At 35.3% G+C, this 21583-nt stretch overlaps 1 protein-coding gene across 2 annotated transcripts in view; it reads left to right on the top strand.

Annotated features, from left to right (window-relative positions):
- LOC5564718 (zwei Ig domain protein zig-8) overlaps nucleotides 1-18779 on the top strand; it is a 1087201-nt gene extending 1068422 nt beyond the window's left edge. For both annotated transcript variants that reach the window (XM_021841332.1, XM_021841330.1), the window contains exon 8: nucleotides 17541-18779. In XM_021841332.1, the coding sequence (XP_021697024.1) occupies nucleotides 17541-17695 (155 nt within the window). In that variant the 3' untranslated portion in view covers nucleotides 17696-18779. The remainder of the gene's footprint in view (nucleotides 1-17540) is intronic.
- The last annotated feature ends 2804 nt before the right edge of the window (nucleotides 18780-21583 follow it).

The raw sequence follows: 21583 nt of genomic DNA, 5'->3' as shown, positions 1-21583 counted from the left end.
ACAAATTATCTCTCCCCTGGACCAGAAAATCGCCCACAGGGAGACAAATTCGCCTACTTTGGGAATCACTGGCCTAAAGCAACACTTCATCTAAAAAAATGAAGTTTTCTGGATTCTTTAAAAGATTTTCTTCAAAAATAATTAATTTCATTTTTCTCTACGTATAATTGATTTCAAGATAAAGTCAACTCCAAGGTTCAGTCAAACCTCCATGAGTCGATATCTTAAGGGACCATCGACTCAAGGAAATATGGAGTCATGGAACAGAAAAGCTTTGGAGAGCTGTTTGAGGGGAACATCACAGTAACCATGAAATTGAGATTTTAGTATGGTTCCATGAGTCGATATTGAGTTATGGAACTTCGACTCATGGAGGTTTCACTGTATTTAGAAGAGAGGTAGTTCAATGTGTCATTTATAATGTTTGCCATATTGGGAAAATAGTTGACGGCTGGCCAATTTGTTTTGCTCAATCAGGTCAGCAAGGCATGAAATCCGAGAAACATTTTCTTCTCAATCCAGTTCATATGAAGAAACTACAATAAACATTTAGCCCCAACCAATGTTTTAGTTTTTATCAGAAAAGGTAAAATAAATTATCAAACCGAATTGTATTTGATAAATCAAGCAAGTTTCAGTTCAACCATTGATATTAATTCATATACTAGTTGATCCGGCAAAAGTTGTTTTGCCAAGTAGTAAACTGTGGAGTAGGTCATGCTAAAATCCCTAAGATAATATTGTTAACTAGTGGTCCCGCCATGAAACGTTCCGTACAAAACGATATACCCATTCACTCTCATTTTTTTCCTACTTTCTCGTTCAATATACTGTGCTTTTTATTAGCACAAACAAGTCGGAACACTTCAGGAATATAACAATGCACTGTGTTTTATTTTCTCGATTTCATGCGCTTTTTGAATAGCGCCTAAACCGTTGATTTTTTTTTTTTTGCGATTGTGCAATTTATTTATTTATTTATTTCGTCAATCAATTGTAGACTATATGTTTGCTTAATACTATGTTGTATTATATCTCAGGGAATTAAAATATTGCCTAAGCTTCGTTCGCGACATGGTCAAATCAATTTCTGTGTAATGCTGGTTATAAAGAGACATCATTTGATTTATTGGGCCGAATTTGGCATAATTAGTTCGATGATTGTTTGATGTGAACAAATTCCGATTCCTCAACTGTCTGGCGGGCGTGTAGAAATTCAAACTAGATAAGAGATTGGTGGAATCAATACGATGCGATACTATATCATTGACAAATGAAATCATGGCTAATTCGCGACGCTCCCTTAAAGTCTGGATGTCAATAAGCATGCATCGAGCCTCGTATGATGGCAGTGGAAACGTTGTCCAGCCTAATTTGCGTAAGGCATATAAAAGAAATTGCTTCTGTACTGATTCGATTCTATCCTCATGTGTTTTCATATGTGGGGACCACACAATACTACAATATTCTAAAACTGATCTTACATAAGCAATGTACAAGGTTTTAATCGTATATGGGTCCCGAAAATTGGAGCTAAAACGCTTAATAAAGCTTAGCATATTGGTTGCTTTATGGACAATAGTATTATAATGGTCAGTAAATGTAAGTTTAGAATCTAATATAACACCTAAATCTCTAATCTTATCGCACCTTTGAACATCTTGATTTTCTAAAGAGACAGTAATCTGTGGTGTATTACGTTTTCTGCTATATGTGATAAGATTACATATTTTGACGTTTAATTTAAGTAAACTTTTACTACACCATTTATCATATATACTTATTTCATTCAGATAAATGTCGCTCTCTTTTTTGCTATTGATTTCCATAAAAAGTTTCATATCGTCAGCATAAATAAGAATTTTAACATGTTTTATCACATATGAAATATCATTAACAAACAATATGAATAACAATGGGCCTAAATGTGAACCTTGGGGAACTCCTGATGTAACATGAACAGTTTTAGATAGTTTTCCCTCAAATCTTACTATTTGTTGGCGATCTGTTAAATACGATTCAATCCAGTTGAGGAGTCTCATTGCAATTCCCATTTTATTTAGCTTGAAAATCAACATAGGAATATCTAATCTGTCAAATGCTTTACTGAAGTCGGTGTAAAGTGATTCGACGTGGTTACCTCTATCCATTGCATTTAAAGTGTAATTTACAAATTCCAAAAGGTTTGTTGTAGTAGAACGACCTTTAAAGAAACCATGTTGAACATTAGTTATTCTATGTTTTATTTGGCTAAATACTTTTTTATTAATGATTGATTCAAATAGTTTTGGAATGGATGAAATAATAGCAATTCCACGATAATTTCGAATATCAGATTATTTTAGCGGTATAGTTTGTTCACAGAAGTTTCTTGGTGTATTAAAGCGCATCTTTTGATGCAAAAAGTTTTGTGATCAATCCACCTAGCAGTGAGATAGAAAAACTATTTTTTCAAAACATTCAGATAGACATATGGTGTATTCGGCAAAGTTGTAAAATTGGCAATTTGAAACAACTTTGTCGTAGACATCATTTTTCTATCTCTTATACTTTTTGAGATATATGCCATTGTATGTGAATGGCCCTTACAAATCATATTTTTAATCATAACTTTTTTCCAAGAATTTTTACATTTATTTTGTTTTTTTCTACAAAGTTTTTTGTCATGAAAAACCCCGTGTTTTTGCAGAATATATCATCACGCTATCTTTTAGAGTAACAAAGTTATCAATGAATTTCTCTTTTTTTATGGGATAGTTTAGGCCCCTATAACTGCCTTTCGGCGCAAAATGGCGCAGATCACTCTTACAAATTATGAAAGAACCGTATCTTCCCTTTCGGCAGATGATAAAAACATTTGCCTATAAGCGTCTTTTCGTGGGCTCTTACTATTGAACAAATAAGCCTTATTAAAACAATTTCTACCGTTAATTCCTTTACTTCAAGAAATAGAGAGTTGCAGTGTTCAGCAAGTATAAGAGATAGAAAAATCATGTCTTCGACAAGGTTGTTTCAGATTGCAAATTCTACAACTTTGCTATATGTCTAACTAAATGTTTTGAAAAAATAGTTTTTCTATCTCACTGCTAGGCGGATTGATAACAAAAGTTTTTTCATCATAAGAAATATCTACCGCAAACCCTGAGAAAAAATGTTTATTATATTTTTTAATCTCTGGACAAAATCTAAAAATAAATGGACAAATCCTTGAGAAATAATGAATTACCAGAAAAAAAAAATCAAAAAATCATAAAGGAACTCGTAGGAAAACCACGAAACGTGGAAACTTTTCGTCAAACGAAAAATTCGTCACCAGTAGTGTTCTGTATTGTCCGTTGCCTAAAGTTAATTTTTCTTTCTTTCTTTCATAAAAAAATCTCCGGGGAAATGTGTAGAATTTATCGGAAAAAATATGTAAGAAGAATCTTTGGAATTTTTTTGCTGGACTTTAAGGAGAACTTTTCGAAAAGCTCATGTACGAATATTTGAAGAAATTCTCAAAGCAAACTGAAGAAAATCAAAAACCTCTTCAAAATTCTAGTAGAAATATACGTGCTAATGAAGACTTGTATGTAAGATATTTTTTATAGAGTTTTGGGTAAACCCCTTCAAAAATACAATAAATAATCTTGTGAGCATTAGTGAAGGAGTTCTAGGGTTAATTCTAGGAGCATATTTTAGAGGAAATCGTTGCGAAATCCCAAGAAAAGTTTTTGAACGCATCCCCGTAGAAACGCATTGAGCATTTTCTGGAAGAACTTACCTGAAGAAGTACCCCTTAAAAACTATTTGAGGAGTTCTTAGAGTGGCTCTCTTAGACAAATCGCTTGTTTAGTTCTAAGAAAACACAAACACAATTTTCAAATAATTTTCCCGCTGAAAAAAAAAATTAAGGGAGCTTTGAAAAACTTTAAGATCAAAAGTAGAAGAGGTTTTACTTGTTTTGGAAGGATTAATGTTGAGAAATTCATGAACCAGTGCATGAATCATGATCAAATTTGAACTAATTAAAATGCGGTATCATAAGGCGATATATTTTAATAGAAAGTTGATGAGATCTGTCAATTTGCTTCGGGAATTCTGGAAACAATTCTGAAGGAGCACTAAGAGGAATATCTATATTGGGCGAAACTCCTATTAGCACACCATTTTTTCCAACGAACACAATACATTTTCGCCAATTGAAACGTACGATAATAGTACTATAAGGAACATCCATATCAATACTATCAATAACGCAAATAAATATTGATTACAGTATACATACTATGAAAAATAACCGACATACGAACGGGAATGAAACACTGAACCAGTTATTAACTTGGTGATCATGTTATTTCATATGCAAATTGTAGTTATTATGTTCTGTAAATTTTACTAATTCAATAAAGTAGTCAAGTCAATAACGCGTAAAGAAATCTATCATCTATCAACTCGGAAAGAGGGATAGAAATGTGCATAACGTAATTTTTTGGTATAACATAACAACCTTTAAAAATTGTTACATTTTTATATGAAAAAACAAGAGGTGTGTTTTGTGAATGATTTTCATTTGCAACGGTTACTTATTAAGTTTATCAATTCAGTGAAAATAACCATTGAAAATACAGGTGCGCTCATAGAAACTTCCACAAGAATTAATACTGATGTTTTTTCCAAAAATCCTTAAGCAATTTCTTGCAAGAGCTCTTGTTGAAATTACCATAAGAACTCTTGAAAGTAAAATATGGGGCATCATGAAAAATTGACAAGAGAATTCTGTTAGAGAATCCTATAATGAATAAATTACTGTAGGATATTCTGAAACATACTTATGAAAGAAAACTTTGAAAAAAATCTTTGGCAATAATGCCTGGGCGTACACTTGCAACAATCATTTGAGGAATATATATTGGAACTCCTATGTAAATTCCTTGGTAGAAGTTTCAATTCATTTTGAACGAGGAATCTTTTAAGATCAGTAGTTTGGTTACTGAAGAAATCTATGTAGGTATTCCTAGAGTAACCAAGACCAGTAATAAGGTATTTTGTAGGAATTCTGATGGAATTCGTACTCTAATTCGTAGGAAACTCTGAAAGAGTACAAGGGGAAATCCGTGTAGGTATTACAGGAAAAATCCCTAAAATAAAGATAAAAATCAACGTAATTACTAAGGAGGGAGAAGAAAATTTCTAATTTCAGTACCTATATAAACTGATTGTTATTATTTTTAAAATGCGAAGTCAAAATTAAACAAAGACATAGATAAAATTTGGAAGGCATGCTTATAACGATTACTTTTCTACTTTTAATAAACTTAATTTGTTATTTCTACAAAATTTAGTAGTTGCAGAAAACAATTCCATCCCACTAAGTGGTTTTCTGCCAGAGATTCAGAAGGAGTCATCCTGCAGTTCTGATGGAGCTACTTGGAATTCTAATGCAATAACCTAGAATTCTGATGAAATCACTCAACCGACGAGTTCCGCTTGAGATTCTGACGCAATTTCATTATGGAATCTACACTGCGATTCACCAATAAACTTCTGATGAATTCTCCAATGGGATGTGGTTGGAATCATATCGCTTGTTTAAAGATTTCATTCTGAAAAATGTCGAGCAAACTAACGTTTCACAGAACAAGCAACAATTTTCGCTTTAAAATAACAACGAAATACCACTCGCATAACAGAATAAAAGTCCACCAGAAATTAGCTTTTCGCTCGCTCGCCACATCCAACACAATCCCACCGCAGCAGAGAGTGGCTATTCTGCAATCAATTTCATCCTGCTGGCCAAACACGAGCATTTAATCCTTTCTTTACAATTCACTCACGCTGGCGGATCCTTAAAAGGAATTCCTGCAGCGCACTCCGAACGTTTTCGATTCAACGCAAGAAGTAAATCGAATATCTTTCTATACACAAGCACACATTCACTTTGTTCATTCACCTCCGTTCGCCCTGGATGCACATCTTGGTAAGCTGCAAACCGAATCCTGTCTCGATATCTTACTCACAGACAAACAGACGTAGCACCGTCAAAATTTCCATACTTCCAACGTTCATTTCAAATACGATATAATTTCAATCGCCCACACATTTACAGGTCATTTCAAATTCGATATATTTCATGCATCACAATCAGAGGCGTGCGCATCGTTTTTCTCACTACCGCCTTCTGTAGTTTTAGTTGCACAAAATACATGCAGCATGGCCGCTAAAATGATGATAGCGTGAATTGTTCTGTGTGTCACATCTGTTTGTCCATACCCTACTCGTCTCGTTTTGATAGTTTGCCAGAGTGTATCAAATTCGAACTTGAAAGACGGACGAAATCTGATTCTGGAGGAGGGGGGAATAATGTTGGCAACGAGTGGTGCTCGAGAAAATGTTTCAATTTTTCGTACACTTTCATCCTGGATGATCGCATCCGGTAACGTTTTCAGAGCGAAACGTTTCGGTTATTTTTCCGATAGTGTTACAATTGACCGACTCACCCGGAAAGAAGAAGCAATTTCACGTCGGAAACAACGGAACGCCTAAAACTATGCCATCTGTCTAGTTAACTTGCAAGCAAGTTCGGCTCCAAGTATTGGCAGTGCCGAAGAGGCTTACACCCTTTGGCATCAGTTGCTACATACCGATGATTCAAAATCCGCCTGCACCGAAAAAGCAATAAATTGTTTCCGACTGAGTCAACAATTGGGCCACTGTGTTCCGCTGCAGTGCTTTGAAATAAATGTGCCCGGTTTTTTTGTGCTCCCTTTCAAAGCCATCCTCCAAATCTCCAAGCTCATATTTTCCTCTCGGGTTGGAACAACATTTCGGGCGATATGTTGAACATCCCCCGACGCAACTAAAACCACCATCACACATATGAGTAATAGGACTTATTTTATGGCCGAAACTTAAAATGACATTTAAATTGCATATTATAAATTATTAAGTTGTGAAAACTAAACCTTTTCTAATTTGAATATATTTTTGTTCAGAAATCACTTTTATGTTTCATAGTAGATCATTTATTTGTATTACAAATAAAACATATCGTTGACCAATTAATAGTTAATAATTAATTGAATGTGATCTATTTATTTTAGGGATAAAATGTTGAAAGACGAGACGTTGGACGGTAAAAAGTCAACAAAAATGGAGAAATAGCCGCTTAATTGTATTCTTGCAATTTATCATCGTAATAGGCTGTTTTTCATCACGCCAATCTGTCATGAAACGACCTACTTTCCAGCACTGAAGTGTGCAGTGCGGGAATAGTCATTACGCAACTGGAATCAGTGCTGTAATGATTCATTACGCAACGCTTTCTCATTACGCAACTGTTTTGAGTTGCGTAATGAATCAAAACACAACAATTTTTCAGAAATTGTAAAACAATAGTGAATGCATTCCGATATAATTTCTGATACCCTCAAGTGGTCTTCTATGAAATTGCAAAAAACGTTGTACGTAAATCGTTGCAGAACTCGATTTTTACAGTACTCGTCGTAATTATCCCACTCGGCAAGCCTCGTAGGACAAATTTAAGACTCATGCTGTAAAAATCATCATTCTGCAACTTGTTCCGTAAACTACTATTATAGCACCCAAATTTGAAAACTTCTAAACAAAATTTTATGGTCAGGAATTTTGTCTAGTTATTTCTATGTGCATTACAAGCATCGCCCCCGCCGCAGAAATGGAGAGAACTAGAAATTCAATATAGAGAATCAAACATTCATGATAATCCGTCCGTCGTGGGGAATAAATATGGCTCAAGCTGGCGAGAGCGCCCCGTCGTCGACCTCTTCCAACAAAGGGATAAAGAAACCCGTACAGAATAAGCACAGAGTAACGGATATGTAACTTATAAATTTTGAAACAGGCCACACATTCAACCATCTTTTTATTTCTTATTAGTTACTAATCTCACATCTGCCATCTTCTTGTCATTATTTGAAGAAAATCGACAAAGACAATTTTTTAAAATATTTTGTTTGCTTGCATATGACAAAAACTTGTAACAGATCACCACGTCTATCCCACTGGGGAGGGTCAACATGTATTTCGTTGATGTTTTCTAGTGAAAAAGCAGCAACTTAGGATTGTGAAAAAAATCCTTCGCTTCGAAGATGTGCGCAGCCACAAGAGTTCAGACAAGCGACGATAAAGAAACTGTCTTTGGAAGACGCTGCTGGTTGGATGGGGGTTGCTCCCCCGATTGTGGGTTGGAATCCGATCAACTGTTTCCACTTCGATTAGGTTAAAATGGACAACCGAATCGGATTGGAAAAAAAAAGTTTGGCAAAAGGGCTTTGGGAAGTTGCCAGAGACGATAAACGACGAGCAAGCAGAGAACGATGACCGATGGGAAGGATCAGCTTTTCTCAATCGATCGGGATTTTAATTTGAATATAGTTAAATTAAGAAGATTATAGATATTAGATTGCAGATTAATTGGTTTCATTCACATTTTAAACCATTGAAAAAATGATTCAAAATTTTAAAGTCGATTTAAAAAAACGGCCACTTCAGATTTTAATCATCCTTAAGCAAAAAGTTTCGTAATTAAATTTACTAAAAGTCGTCCATACATTGCAAATTGGGCATATTTTAGAGAAAAAAGTTTTTTAACATCGATTTTTATAAGTCCAAAATGAATTTTTTATTTTTTTTTTATTTCGCTTCAAATAGTCTACACAGCAAAAAATTCTTAAATTTATACGGCACGTAATTTTTTATGATAATCATGTAAAACGAGTTGCAACTGAACATTCAACGATAATTAATGTAAACTGTCTCATTGCATTCGATAATGCTTGCAAACTTGAGTGAAACTGAAACATTCCATGATCTTCCATTCAACATTCGCCAATGTTGCATGCTTTCTTGCATCTTGAAAGTGAAATTGCAAACAAGAATTCTCGATTTACATGATTCTACGATGTTGTCTTATATTCTGTCAAAAATAATGCACATGGATGGATCGACGGCTTGTCATTCCATGTGCATTATTTATGATTGAATTTTCAGCGTGAAAATCATGTAAACCGTGCCGTTTTGTATGCAACATTCTTCGAGAGAAGACGTTTCGCGTTCAATATTAAGGATTTTGGTAACAATTTTTATAGGTTTTATCATTGAATAATACATGAGAAATGGCTTTGCATGATTGAGGCTAATATTACGTTACGTGTAAATCTAAGAATTTTTTTGGTGTGTAGTATGATCATATTTTCAAGTGATAAATAAGTTTTAATCACAAAATAGATCATATTTGTTTTATTGGGAGTAGTTAAAAGAAATAAAACGGAATTATACAGAGTTTTTTTTAATTAAATTCAATTGATCTCGCACCAAACCGCTTATGAGAAAAACAACTCCGTCTAACAATCCGATGGGTTTTTTTATGGTTGGAAAGATATCACAATAATATTTAATTTCTTATTTGGTCAAAGCCAATCTTAACAGGTGTCTGGAAAGGGTCAATATTATGCTTATGAAAAAAGTCGTGGTTTGTTTTAATTTTTATTATTGCTATATATCCTAAAACGTAGTATCTGCACATGAATATTTACATTATTTTTGGACTTTACTAAATAAATTGAATATTTTTGGTTCATCCTCTGAATTGATATACCGTTTGGCTGCAATTTGTGTATCACTAATAGGCATAAAACAATGATATTTTTGGGTACCAGGGACAGTTTAAACCTTATCAAAAAATTCCACCAATTCCTCTGACATTTTAACATATTGTTCATTAGATATATAACAGAAATTTAATTTGGTGATACATGTATCAGTTTGTTTTACTGCCCAGTCGAATAGTTCTCGCAGAGTTGCGATTGTGTTTCCATAGTATTTTGCAAGACTTGCTCTTTTTGCCATTCGCTTGAGAGTGCCACCAATAGCGTCACAGGGGCCTTTGCCGTGGGATGTGGCAAAAAAGTGCCACTCTGCTTCCAATCCATGTATTTTCTTGAAATTACATAAGCTGACAATTTTTTTTTATTTTTATAATAAGCTGCAGCTCCATCTGACTTAAAAATAACTTTTGATTTGCTTAACAAAATTTATCAATTTTGAAATAAATAACCGAACTGCTACTGTGTCGTGGGTCTGATATTATAATAAAACTAACATTTTCCAATTTATTATCTTGTTTATGATAAATCTAGAATTGGTGTATCGTTGCTTGGGAATTATTCCAGTGATATCCTTGAGCAGCGCTATAATTTTCAGAAAAGTCGCTAATTACCAGTATTTAACCTTGTTTTAAGGAGTCTTTTTTGTTTCGTAGAAAAGCAGACTGTTATTTGCAAATATTCATTATTTCTTATTCATCTGGCGTTTAACGCGGGTACGTTAGTAAGTTTTTTTTTCACAAAACTTTTTCTAGAAGAGATTTTAATGGGGTATGGATAAGGTTGTTACTTTTCAATGTTTGCAATACTGTTGTGATACCTTTCAAACCATAAAAATCAGTCGGATTGTTAGACGGAGTTGATTTTCTCATAGGCAGAGGCAAAGTCCATTGATTGTCTGCATTTAAAAAACATAATCACTGTATAAATCTGTTTTTTAACTATTCTCAATAAAAAATACAATCTATTTGCTGATTCAAACTCATTTATCACAAACACAAACACAATCATATTTGATGGTTTAAAACAAAATCTTCGAAAAAATGAATTTCGGTTTGGGACTTAAAAAAATTGAAGTTAGAAAAACTTTTTTTCCCTAAAATATGCCCAATTTGTAATGTATGGACGACTATTAGTAAATTTAATTACGAAACTTTTTGCTTAAGGATGATCAAAATCTGAATTGGCCGTTTTTTTAAATCGACTTTAAATTTAGAATAATTTTTTTTTCAGTGTAGAAAATGTGTTTTTATTTTTTCAATATATTTTCCTAATACTTCAGGAAATTTCACGACAGTCCCCCATACAACACTTTTTTGTAGGTCTTACCGTTTTTGTGTTATACGGGTTTATACAAATAAGTAAAAAAAAAACTTTGGGACTTAAAAAATTCGATGTTAGAAAAACTTTTTTCCCTAAAATATGCCCAATTTGCAATGTATGGACGACTTTTAGTAAATTTATTTACGAAACTTTTTGCTTAAAGATGATCAAAATCTGAAATGGTCGTTTTTTTTTAAATCGACTTTAAAGTTTTGATTATTTTTTTTTAGTGTAGAAAATGTGTTTTTATTTTTTCAATATTTTTCATCTAAAACGTAAGGAAATTTCACGACAGTCCCCCATACAACAGTTTTTTGTAGGTCTTATCGTTTTCGAGTTATACGGGTTTATAAAAAAAGTAAAAAAAAAACTTTGACCCTTTCCAAATGTAAGTCGAGATTGATTTTGAAAAAAACAAAGTATGTAAAGTATCTGAGTTTCACATAGTCTTCACACTCAGAAAGTTTCATTGAATTCTGAAGTGGTACTGCCAATCCCTTTGTCGAGTTGGCGTGAAATCCGTCAATAGGATCTGGCTCCCTACTTGAAGCTTATAAAAGTTTATTTCGGTTATGTTTGAACAACTGAAATTATACAGCAAACTTACAATTTAGTCTTGTTAACCTGATGAATATCCAACAAACATCCATAGCATTAAGGTTAAGTAGCCCGTCATTCGATTTGGCAACAATGATGACTTTTCATCTTGCATTTCAAAGTGATAAAACTCAGTTTTGATAGTCTATATTGACTTGAAAAAATAACACTGTACGTGCTAACTGATTTTCTTTAATTTGAAATTGTGAGGTGAATTAGCAACAATCATCAACGACGCGTACAACTTTCAATGACGGCCTACTTCGCCTTAAGGCAGTTCTTCCTGTAACGTGCTTTTTTAGAATGGTGCTGTATTAAGGAACAAAAGATTTCATCCCGTGTGAGTGAAATTTGAGCATGAAAATGTTCCAAATTAGGTCAAATTGTTACAAATCTTAGCCTGATTGGTTTAAAAAAAAAAGAAAAAAAGATTATCTCTTGTACTTGAACCTTGAATCTTCTGATCCTCAAGCCCAAACATTACCATCGACTTTATATTAAGCCGATGGCGATAGACTGTAGGGTTCAAAGACATGACATCTAAATCATGGGTAACTGTGGTTTTCATAGAGTCTATTTGTGTTGGCAACCCTATGAGATTTTAGGGTATAGAGTGATACACTTTCAATTATTTCGAAGTGAAAATCAATTCTCACATGAAAATGATGTATGAACGATATGTTCGTAACTGAGATCAAATAGATAGTTGAATTCGATACAAAATATAATAAGATTTTTATCGAAATTCATATGGCAAGCTGGAAAAATATATTGCCTTTTTCGAGATTTTTTGACTAATTACGTTAAAAGCCCAATGAAGAAGCGGTCAAAACACCCTAGTGTCTTCGGCAAAGTGATAGACTTTTGTGTTATCAAAAGGCTAGTGGTATTTTCGAATCATTTTCAATTATTTTTCTGGGTTTCAGGAACGCATTTCGGGGAAAAAGTCCAAAAAAAACACAAAATCGATTTGATACAGCTCTAAAACTATAGGCTCATTTTTGGACAAATAGCTTGTTTTGATAAATGAGTTCAGAATTTGATGTGGCAAGGGTACCTTAGAAAAAGTGAACAGGTCTAATGCGTAGGGAAACGGTTTCTAGTCCGTATTTGGTTATATCAAATACTATGAATGAATAGATCAGCTATGACAGATTAAGAGTGGAATATACAAGCAAGTGAAGGATAATACAACTACAAAAGAAGATGAAAGGGCCTGAGATTGAACCCATGATATTCTTTTCCGTTTTCATAGCACGTCTACTTTCTGAGGTATTGGCTGTTGAAAATGAAAAATTTGATTATTTCAGTCAACTTACATGCTGATAAACTGCTTGTCAAACTTCATATGTAAAACAATTATTATCAACAAAGTTTATAATACTTTCGATGCTCAAATGTTATTTTTTGATGGTTTAATTTTTGAAGTTAGTGTTATATTATGCCATATAACAGAAACGAAGAATTTTGTATGGAGACTGCAAGACTGATAATGCATTGCAATGCATTGAAAATCGTAAAAAAAATCATATGTATCATAAGTAAAGTTTTCTACCAGACATTGCCACCCACATCGCACCAAACACAATTTTTCAACTGTTTTGTAACCAATTTATGGGATTTTTAATGAGCAATAAACATACATGATGGCTGAGCTTCAATTTTAAAAATAAGCTTTAATCGTCGAAAAACAACTGGAAAATTCTGGAGGTAGAAATTTGGGAGGTATCCAAGAAGATAACTGACTGTAATTGATTTTGCTAAAGTATATATTACTCCAGATGGGATTGTACAAAGAGTTCAATTAGTCCATCAGCTCAACCTCTATGAACAACATCATCAGAACCAGAGCCGTTAAATTGAATTGGAATGATCATTTGAGCTTTTCAGTATTATATATATATATATATATTAATTGTATTATAGTATTATATATATATATATATATATATATATATATATATATATATATATATATATATATATATATATATATATATATATATATATATATATATATATATATATATATATATATATATATATATATATATATATATATACCCAGTAAACACACCATCGTATATGATGGTATATAAGAGTACAAAGGTGGAGGCGATATACGTACATCTTGCATGCAGCCTTATGGCGCATGTACGTATATCGCCTCCACTTGTGTACTCTTATGCGCATTCGTATACGAGTTTGTGTTTACTGGGTATATATATACGTTGTTTCATGATTTCATGTGGTTAAATCAAAGGCAATCTAGCTCCAGACTATAGTTGACATAATCCTACTCGTGATGTATATTGCATACGTGGTTGTTCAGTATCGCATGTCCTCCTACATTATCCAACCGGTCTCAAGTTAAGAACAATTTTTGTTAAGTTAAGTCTATTTTAAGAACAATCATTGTCGTTTTACGAGTGAGTATGTAAATGCCTATCTTATGTTATCACTTTTTTTCTTTCTGCCATTCTATCACCCTCTAGCAACTTATTTGCTAGACCTTGGCATCTTTTATATCTACAAGCATTACAAGCATTTATATCTACAGCATATACGGTTAACGCTCGCTTTTTTGTAGATAGAACGTATAGCTACTAGACTCCACTCTTGCAGTAACTGTCATGTCTCCCTATTTCTCATTATATGCCGATGCAGACAAATGAGCTGCTTTTGCGGGCCTATGATGATGAATTCCACTCATACCATCTTTTAAAACTGCTTTGTTATTCTTGAACTGTTGAACGGTATCCTTAACTTCCCTCAAAGTGATTTCTATAGTCCAACTTTCCAACGTAGTCAATTCCTCCACTGACTTGAACCTCCGTGGTTGTGCCTTCAGCACTATTCAAGTGCTCCTTCCAGTGCTGCTTCCACCTTTCAATCACCTTGCTTCCGTCCGATGAAAGGCTCCTTTCTTTAACCCTGTATATTTTAGCTCGCGCCATGAAGCTTTAATTTTGTCATAAACCTTTAACATTTCTCAGGTGTGGAGCAGCAGCCCCATCTTTTATACTTCATCTCCTCTGGGCGTCTTGTTTTTCTTATTTTCATATGTCTATGATGTTGCACGTTCTTCGTCGAACCAATCGTCCCGTAGACTCCTTCCAACGTCGATGTTCTCGTCTAAAATGTTGATGGCTAATTTTACTATACTTCAACGTACTGCTCGGAATGAGGAGTAGTTTCTGTGCCGACATCCATCTGCTGCAGTCGCTGATGGTCATGCCGAGGGGGTAGTTCGAGGAAATGCTTTACCATTAGCAAATAGTGGTCAAAATCGATGATAGCACCACGATAGATCATGTCGGAGATGTGCAATCCATAAATCAAAATCTGATCGATTTGAGATTTCGATGCAGCAAAGGTACAAGCAAGTGATAATCAAGTGAAAAGTAAAAGATAGCTTAGAACAATGAAGTATAAAATGAACACCATCAACAAAGGTTGTGTAAATGTGTTTTCAAAAAAGTGTTCAAAAAGTTTCCGAAATCTAACGGAAAGTAATATTGCCAAATTAATTGAACTAGGATTCGCAGATGAAAATCAGCTTAATAAACAATTTAAAATTTGTGATTCGTGTCGTTTACAATTGGCCAAAAGAACAGCATTATCAAGTAGTGAAGAGGAACATGTTTGCATGGAAGAGGAAACAATAGAAGCATCAGCAACTTCAATACAGTCAACGGATTCCAATATGAATATTCCTAGTCAGAAGTCATTGGAAGCAACGTCAGCAACTTCAATAGAATCAACGAACTCCAACTTGAATGTTTCTAGTAAGGAGACATTAGAAGCAACGTCAGCAACATCGATTGAGACAACGGATTCCAACGTCCCTGAAATAAAAAAAAAAACTTGCAGGAAAGAGAATTTGTAGCTATATGTGATTTTTCAGAAAATTACACTTTTGTACTTCAGGATGAAGTTCAAAGTCATCACTGGAATGCGCAGCAAGCAACTATTCATCCATTTGCGATTTATTTTAAGGAAAATGGCATGCTCAATCGTTTAAGCTTTGTAGTAATTTCCGAAGATTTGCGGCATGATTCTATTTTCGTTAACTTATTTATCTCAAAAATGATTAATTTTATACGCCAAGAAAAGCACTTAAATTTGAACAAAATTTATTTAATGTCCGATGGAGCTGCATCACAATATAAAAATAGAAAGAACTTTTCTAGTCTTTGCAAATTTAAGAAAAACTATGATATAGATGTTGAATGGCATTTTTTCGCAACATTGCATGGCAAAGGGCCCTGCGATGCATTAGGAGGAACAATAAAACGCATAGCTACAAGGGCTAGTCTAGCTAAAGAACGTGAACATCCCATCAAAAATGCCAAGGAATTATTTGATTGGGCTCAAAAGCGAAAGGAGGAGCAACTAACACAAATTTTCATTTCTTATGCAACTACAACAGAGTATGAACATATCAAGAAGCAGCTTAATGATCAATATTCGAAAGCAATAACTATTCAGGGAACACAAAAATACCATTGATTTATTCCAGTTTCCGTAGATAAAATAGAAGTTGGGCAATTTTCAAACTGTAATGAAGGTTAAAAAATTGTTAACATTATGAAAAAGTAAGAAATCTGTATCAAAATAGGACGCTCCATCATTGTATAAGAACATGAAATAAAATGCTTACAGAAAATAAATTCTTTATTTTACCAACTCGAAAAACATCCGAAAACAACCAAAAGTTGTGAATTTTCAGTAAATTTAATTTTAAAATCGCTGCAAAAAAAAATCGCTGTATCTCGGAAACGGTAGCAATTAGCAAAATTTTCTCATTTACCTTTTTTGTTGAAAATTTTGCGTACTTTCATAAAATCGGGTCGAAAAGCATTCAAAAAGTTTATTAAGACCATATTGAAAAACCAACCTTTTAAAAAAATAGTTTCTGAGTATTAATTTTTTGAAAATTGATAAGGCTTTTTTCTAAGGCCCTTCTCAAAAGTAACGCTAGGGTAAAAATGGCGAACCGATGATGCAAATAGGCATTTTTGGGTATAAAGAAAGCATATGTCAAATTTCAGCCAAATCAAAAAATACAAAAGTAAACCGACATTCGAATTCAAATGGAACCGCTCCTAGTTTTTATATCATTCCAGCGCACATCACTTTTTTCTCCCACGTAGGATATTTTGGTCCCATATCAACTTTTTCTTGTCTAATTTAGATCTTTCGAATGATATATGACTCATCTGTGTACACTCCGGGACCAAACTTCATACAATTTTGCCCAAACTCCTTTGTTTGCCGACTAGGGTAAATCACATATTTTCGACAGAATGTAAACGGCGATCGATTTACTACTAAAGATACTAATATATAATTACATAAAGTTACTTATACGTTTAATGGTTTACTTCACCATTGAGAAGTGCAGCATTAGCGTCCAAAGCTTTAAGTGCGGCATTTTAATCGCATGACAAAGTAAGCCGGAATCATTTTAAAGTGCTTTATAAATTTTGTATATTTGTATTAAAATTGAATAATTTCCAACATTTTTGTACCTTCAATACTTCATTACATGATGAAGATATGTCTTGAAGATAAGTTTGGAAAATATTAGCTAGGCTTACAGATATGCAGTTTCAGTCACTGAAACAATTTCCGTCGTTTTGTGCGAGTTTACACATAACAGTATAAGTAAACGAGTTTAGACGAGATATTTTTTCTAAGAATATTTCCATACCACATCAAAACCAAAATGGTATACCTGGACTGCTGGACAATATATAATCACGGCATTATACCAAAATTTGGTATGCTATATACAGGTGCCAGTAATGCGTTCCTACTCCGGTCAGGGAACGGCGGTTGGCTTGGCTCCAATCGATCCGTTCCACTTTTCCAGTCAGATTACATTGAAATATAAAAACCAAATTAAAATTCAATCTGCAGAACCGATCAACTCCAATTATCGCCTACCGCACGTACTAATCAAATATCGTTTTTGTCCATTGCCGTTTCCAGGTGACAACACGGCGGCGATATCGCGTCGGAAAACGAGTGGCGCCGGTGCCTCCATTGCAATGTCTACGCATCTATCCTCGCTGCTGCTGGACTGTCTGTACGTGGTGCCCGGAGTGATAGCATCCTTTCTGCTGACAACGCGATACCAGGCCTGAAAAGGGGATGCCCTCAACAACCGAGCTGGACGTTGTCACCGGTCGCTGTTCTAGAACAGTTCAATCCGACGGCAACAGCAACCAAAATCTGTACAGTAGTTACAACTGTCGTCTGTAGTTAGTGTAAGTTTAGATTGTAGAGATGGGAGGAATTGAAGCAACACGAATCGATAGGAAATAAAAGACAGAAATTGCGCTTTTCTGGGCATCCTGGCAATGAGACAATGGAGGCAAGTTGCAGCCCATATTGCTGTGGTTAAGGACATTGCAATGTTGCTATGACAAACACAAAACCCGGAGTTGTTGTAAATTAGAGCGCGTGGAAAAAGGGGTATTTGACAGAAAGTTCTATTTATAGAAAGCTCACACGATACACGAAATGTATAGTTTCTGCTAGCTACAAATGCTCGAATGAAATTTCAAACTTCTGAATAGTTAAAACCGTAAAGTCGAGGAACGAATGTTCAATATGTGGGCAATCGTTGCAAGTCAGTCAGTTGAGTCATCGAAGTAATATTAATTTCATGCAATTATCATGATATTCATTTGTATTTCTCAAACTGACTGTAAAAATCAACTGTGAGTTTAGACTAGAATAACAAAAATCCACTGTTACAACAGTCTCAGAACCAGTAGTAGTGAATTAAATAGAGAACGCCACAAAAAATGAAACAAATTTGCCACCCACTTCCCGAACAATTGACAAGAATTGAAAACGACGAAATGAATAGAAGTCGCCAATTATCGCTGAATGGGAATCCTTTTTCCCCCAATACACAGAGTTGAACAGAATAACAGCGGAAAAACACATCAACAATCGACCGAATAAAACAATTTCGAGCTTAAATTATTCAAGTCCATTGGAAACGACATTCAGCGAATGAAATGTAATCAACTGACGTTGCTATTGGTCCCCTCGATCAATCAGGCTGACAGAAAATGAAAAGAATTGTAAATACACCTACAGAGTTTCATTCGGACCGTAACAATACCCATAATTCCGAGAAATCGTATACAAACACACTCGATCGGACATTCGTGTAAAGCGGTGATAAAAATTCGGCGGAAAAAATAATTATCCATTCAATGAAGCAACGCGGTATTAATTCCCGGAGCAAACGAGTTGCAACGCGGACGGCAACTGGAATTGCAACTACCAATTCGGCAGGGTGCACGCCATAGCGATGAAAAGGCTATCCTGGGACGCTGGACACTGAAAGAAAGAAAGAAATGTATCCGACGTGAAATTCTTGCAAATTAATCTTTTGGAAATGTGGAGCTGAATGCATTTGGGAGCTGGAAATGAACTGATATTATTACCTTTTCCATAGAAGCCATCCGCATCCGTAAGGTATTTCACATTCAAGGTATATTCGATTTCATTTAATTGGAATGGTTGAGTGATGGAGTTCGCGATTGGTGGAAACCTTGGTATACTTAAATATTTGTTATTAAGATCAAAGTGTAAACCTTCAAAATGAACTACGCAAGTCAAGTCATTATAAATTACTAGAAAAAAAATGAATAAAGTTGAGAATTTTTGGTAGAATGTAAGGTGTTTTAAAGAAAACCGTTCATAGTTGCTTTGAGAGTGTTGCTAACTTTTAATTTTGATGGCACTACGTCCTTCAATACATGACATGCGCCACAATGCTACGCCAACAAAACTCGGTCTATGGCTGCTAGTCTTCAGTTTCTCGATTGCCCCACATTTCCAAGATCCTGCTCCACCTGGTCAAACCACCTAGCTCGTTGCGCTCCTCTTCCTCTCGTACCGGCCGGATCAGAAGTAAACATTTTTGCGGAGTTGCTGTGTGGCATTCTTGCAACATGCCCTGCCCATCGTACCCTTCCAGCTTTTTCGAATTTCTGTATACTGCGCAGAATTGCGCAAACTCGTGGTTCATTCTTCTCCTCCATACGCCGTTCTCACATACTCCGCCAGAGATCGTCCTAAGCACATGTCGTTCAAAAACTCCTAGCACTTACAGGTCCTCTTCGAGCATTGTCCACGTCTCACGCCCATAGAGGACTACTGGTCTCGTCAGCGTCTGGTACAATGGTACATTTAGTACAGAAGTGAAGTTTACCAGACCACAAGGTCTTGTGTAGTCCGTAGTAAGCGCAACTTCCGGCAATGATACGTCTTCGAATTTCTCTGCTGCAGTTGTTATCCGACGTTACTAATGATACAAGGTAGAAAAATTAATCCACCACCTCGAACTCATCTCCGGCGATTCTCACACGTCTGCCAATGTGAGCTCTATCTCGCTCAGTTCCTCCAGCTAGCAGATATTTCGTTTTCGGCTTACCTTCAATCCAACCTATTCTGCTTCACGTTTCAGCCTGGTATACTGTTCACTGTCTCACTCATCCGCCATCAGTACGATCAGTACGAAGCCATTCCTCCTGCTGCTTTGCTCTTCCTCCTCTGCGAGGACGATATAGGTGTTCATCATAGTGCTACTTCCACCTTTCAACCACCTCACGCTCGTCCGTCAAGATACCTTCATCTTTGTCCCGGCACTTTTCTTCTCAAGGTACAAAGCCTTTGCGGGATGCATTGAGTTTCTTGTAGAACTTACGCGTTTCTTGAGAACGAAAAAGCAGCTCCAGTTGTCCCAAGCGGCGCTTTTCATACCAGATTATATGGCTTTGCTGCCTTCGCTTCTGTTTGTATCGTTCCACATTTTGAAGGGTCCCTTGTTGCAGCACCATCGCCCGCACTGCATTCTTCTCGTCCAAAACCATCTGACACTCCTCGTCGAACCAACCGTTCCGTCGACTCCTTTCCACGAACCCAATGGCACCTTCCGCTGCGTTGTTAGCCCCTCTACCGGCAGCAAAATATATTCAAATCGCGAAAACTTTTTGTTTCTCGATATTTTTGCACCCTTTTTTCACAAACTCTCTTCTAGTTTTAGAATATGTGTTGATATCAACATTGGTCATCTGGATCTGCAGATATTCCAAAATTTCTTGGGGTGCTACGCGTCCATAACTCACGTAAATATCTAAAGCTACAGAATTTTTATCGTATTCGGATATTCACTCCTTGGAACAATACATTAATGAGAGTATGTTGTGAAAAAATGGAGCAATTTGGTGCTTCCGTCTTTGAGTAATGAGCATTTATGTTTCTGGTACCACACTGAACAAATAAAGATCTTAAAAACTCAAAAAAAAAACTCATATCGTAATTATCAGATATCGCCAAGAATACTGAACTATTTGTATGATTTTTTCAGAGTAGCTCCTTATTACATGGCATTGTTTAGTGCATGTTTTATTTTTTTGATAAATTGACCAAAAACAAAATGGCCGCCAAAGATATTTTATATGGAGGATATCAGTCCCCCAAGGAACATCGTAATATCTTCAAAAATAGATCACTGATGATTAACATCTAAACTAGAAGAGTTTTTTGAGGTTTTGTGGAAAAATGGCGCAAAAATATTGAGAAACAAAAAAATTATCGCGATTTGAATATTTTTTTAGCAGTAAAATATGAAGCTGCTGGTAGAGGGGTTCGGTGAGCTCTCCTTCATCCGGCAACGCTGCTTCAAGGCTTTGCGTGTAATCAGTTGCGACTTCGAGTAGCTTGAGTCGTTCAAGATTGTACCGTGGCAGACGCCGGTACCGCAGAAAGTCTTCTTAGCGCACTTCAACCATCACAAGATAGTGGTCCGAATCGATGTTTGCGCTGCGATATGTTGTGACTTCGATTATTTCCGAAAAGTGTCGTCCATAAGGGCCATCCACAAATTGCGTAACACTCTAGGAGGATGGGAGAAGTAGGCTCAAGCCTTACAGCTCACACAAAAACTAAAAACAATCCATACAAAAAAAAAACGTTACGGATGGGGGGAGGGGGTCGAAAATTACCAA

The sequence above is a fragment of the Aedes aegypti genome, chromosome 2, assembly GCF_002204515.2.
Source record: "Aedes aegypti strain LVP_AGWG chromosome 2, AaegL5.0 Primary Assembly, whole genome shotgun sequence".
In the NCBI taxonomy this organism is placed as follows: domain Eukaryota; kingdom Metazoa; phylum Arthropoda; class Insecta; order Diptera; family Culicidae; genus Aedes; species Aedes aegypti.
This window is presented reverse-complemented; position numbering and strand designations above follow the sequence as displayed.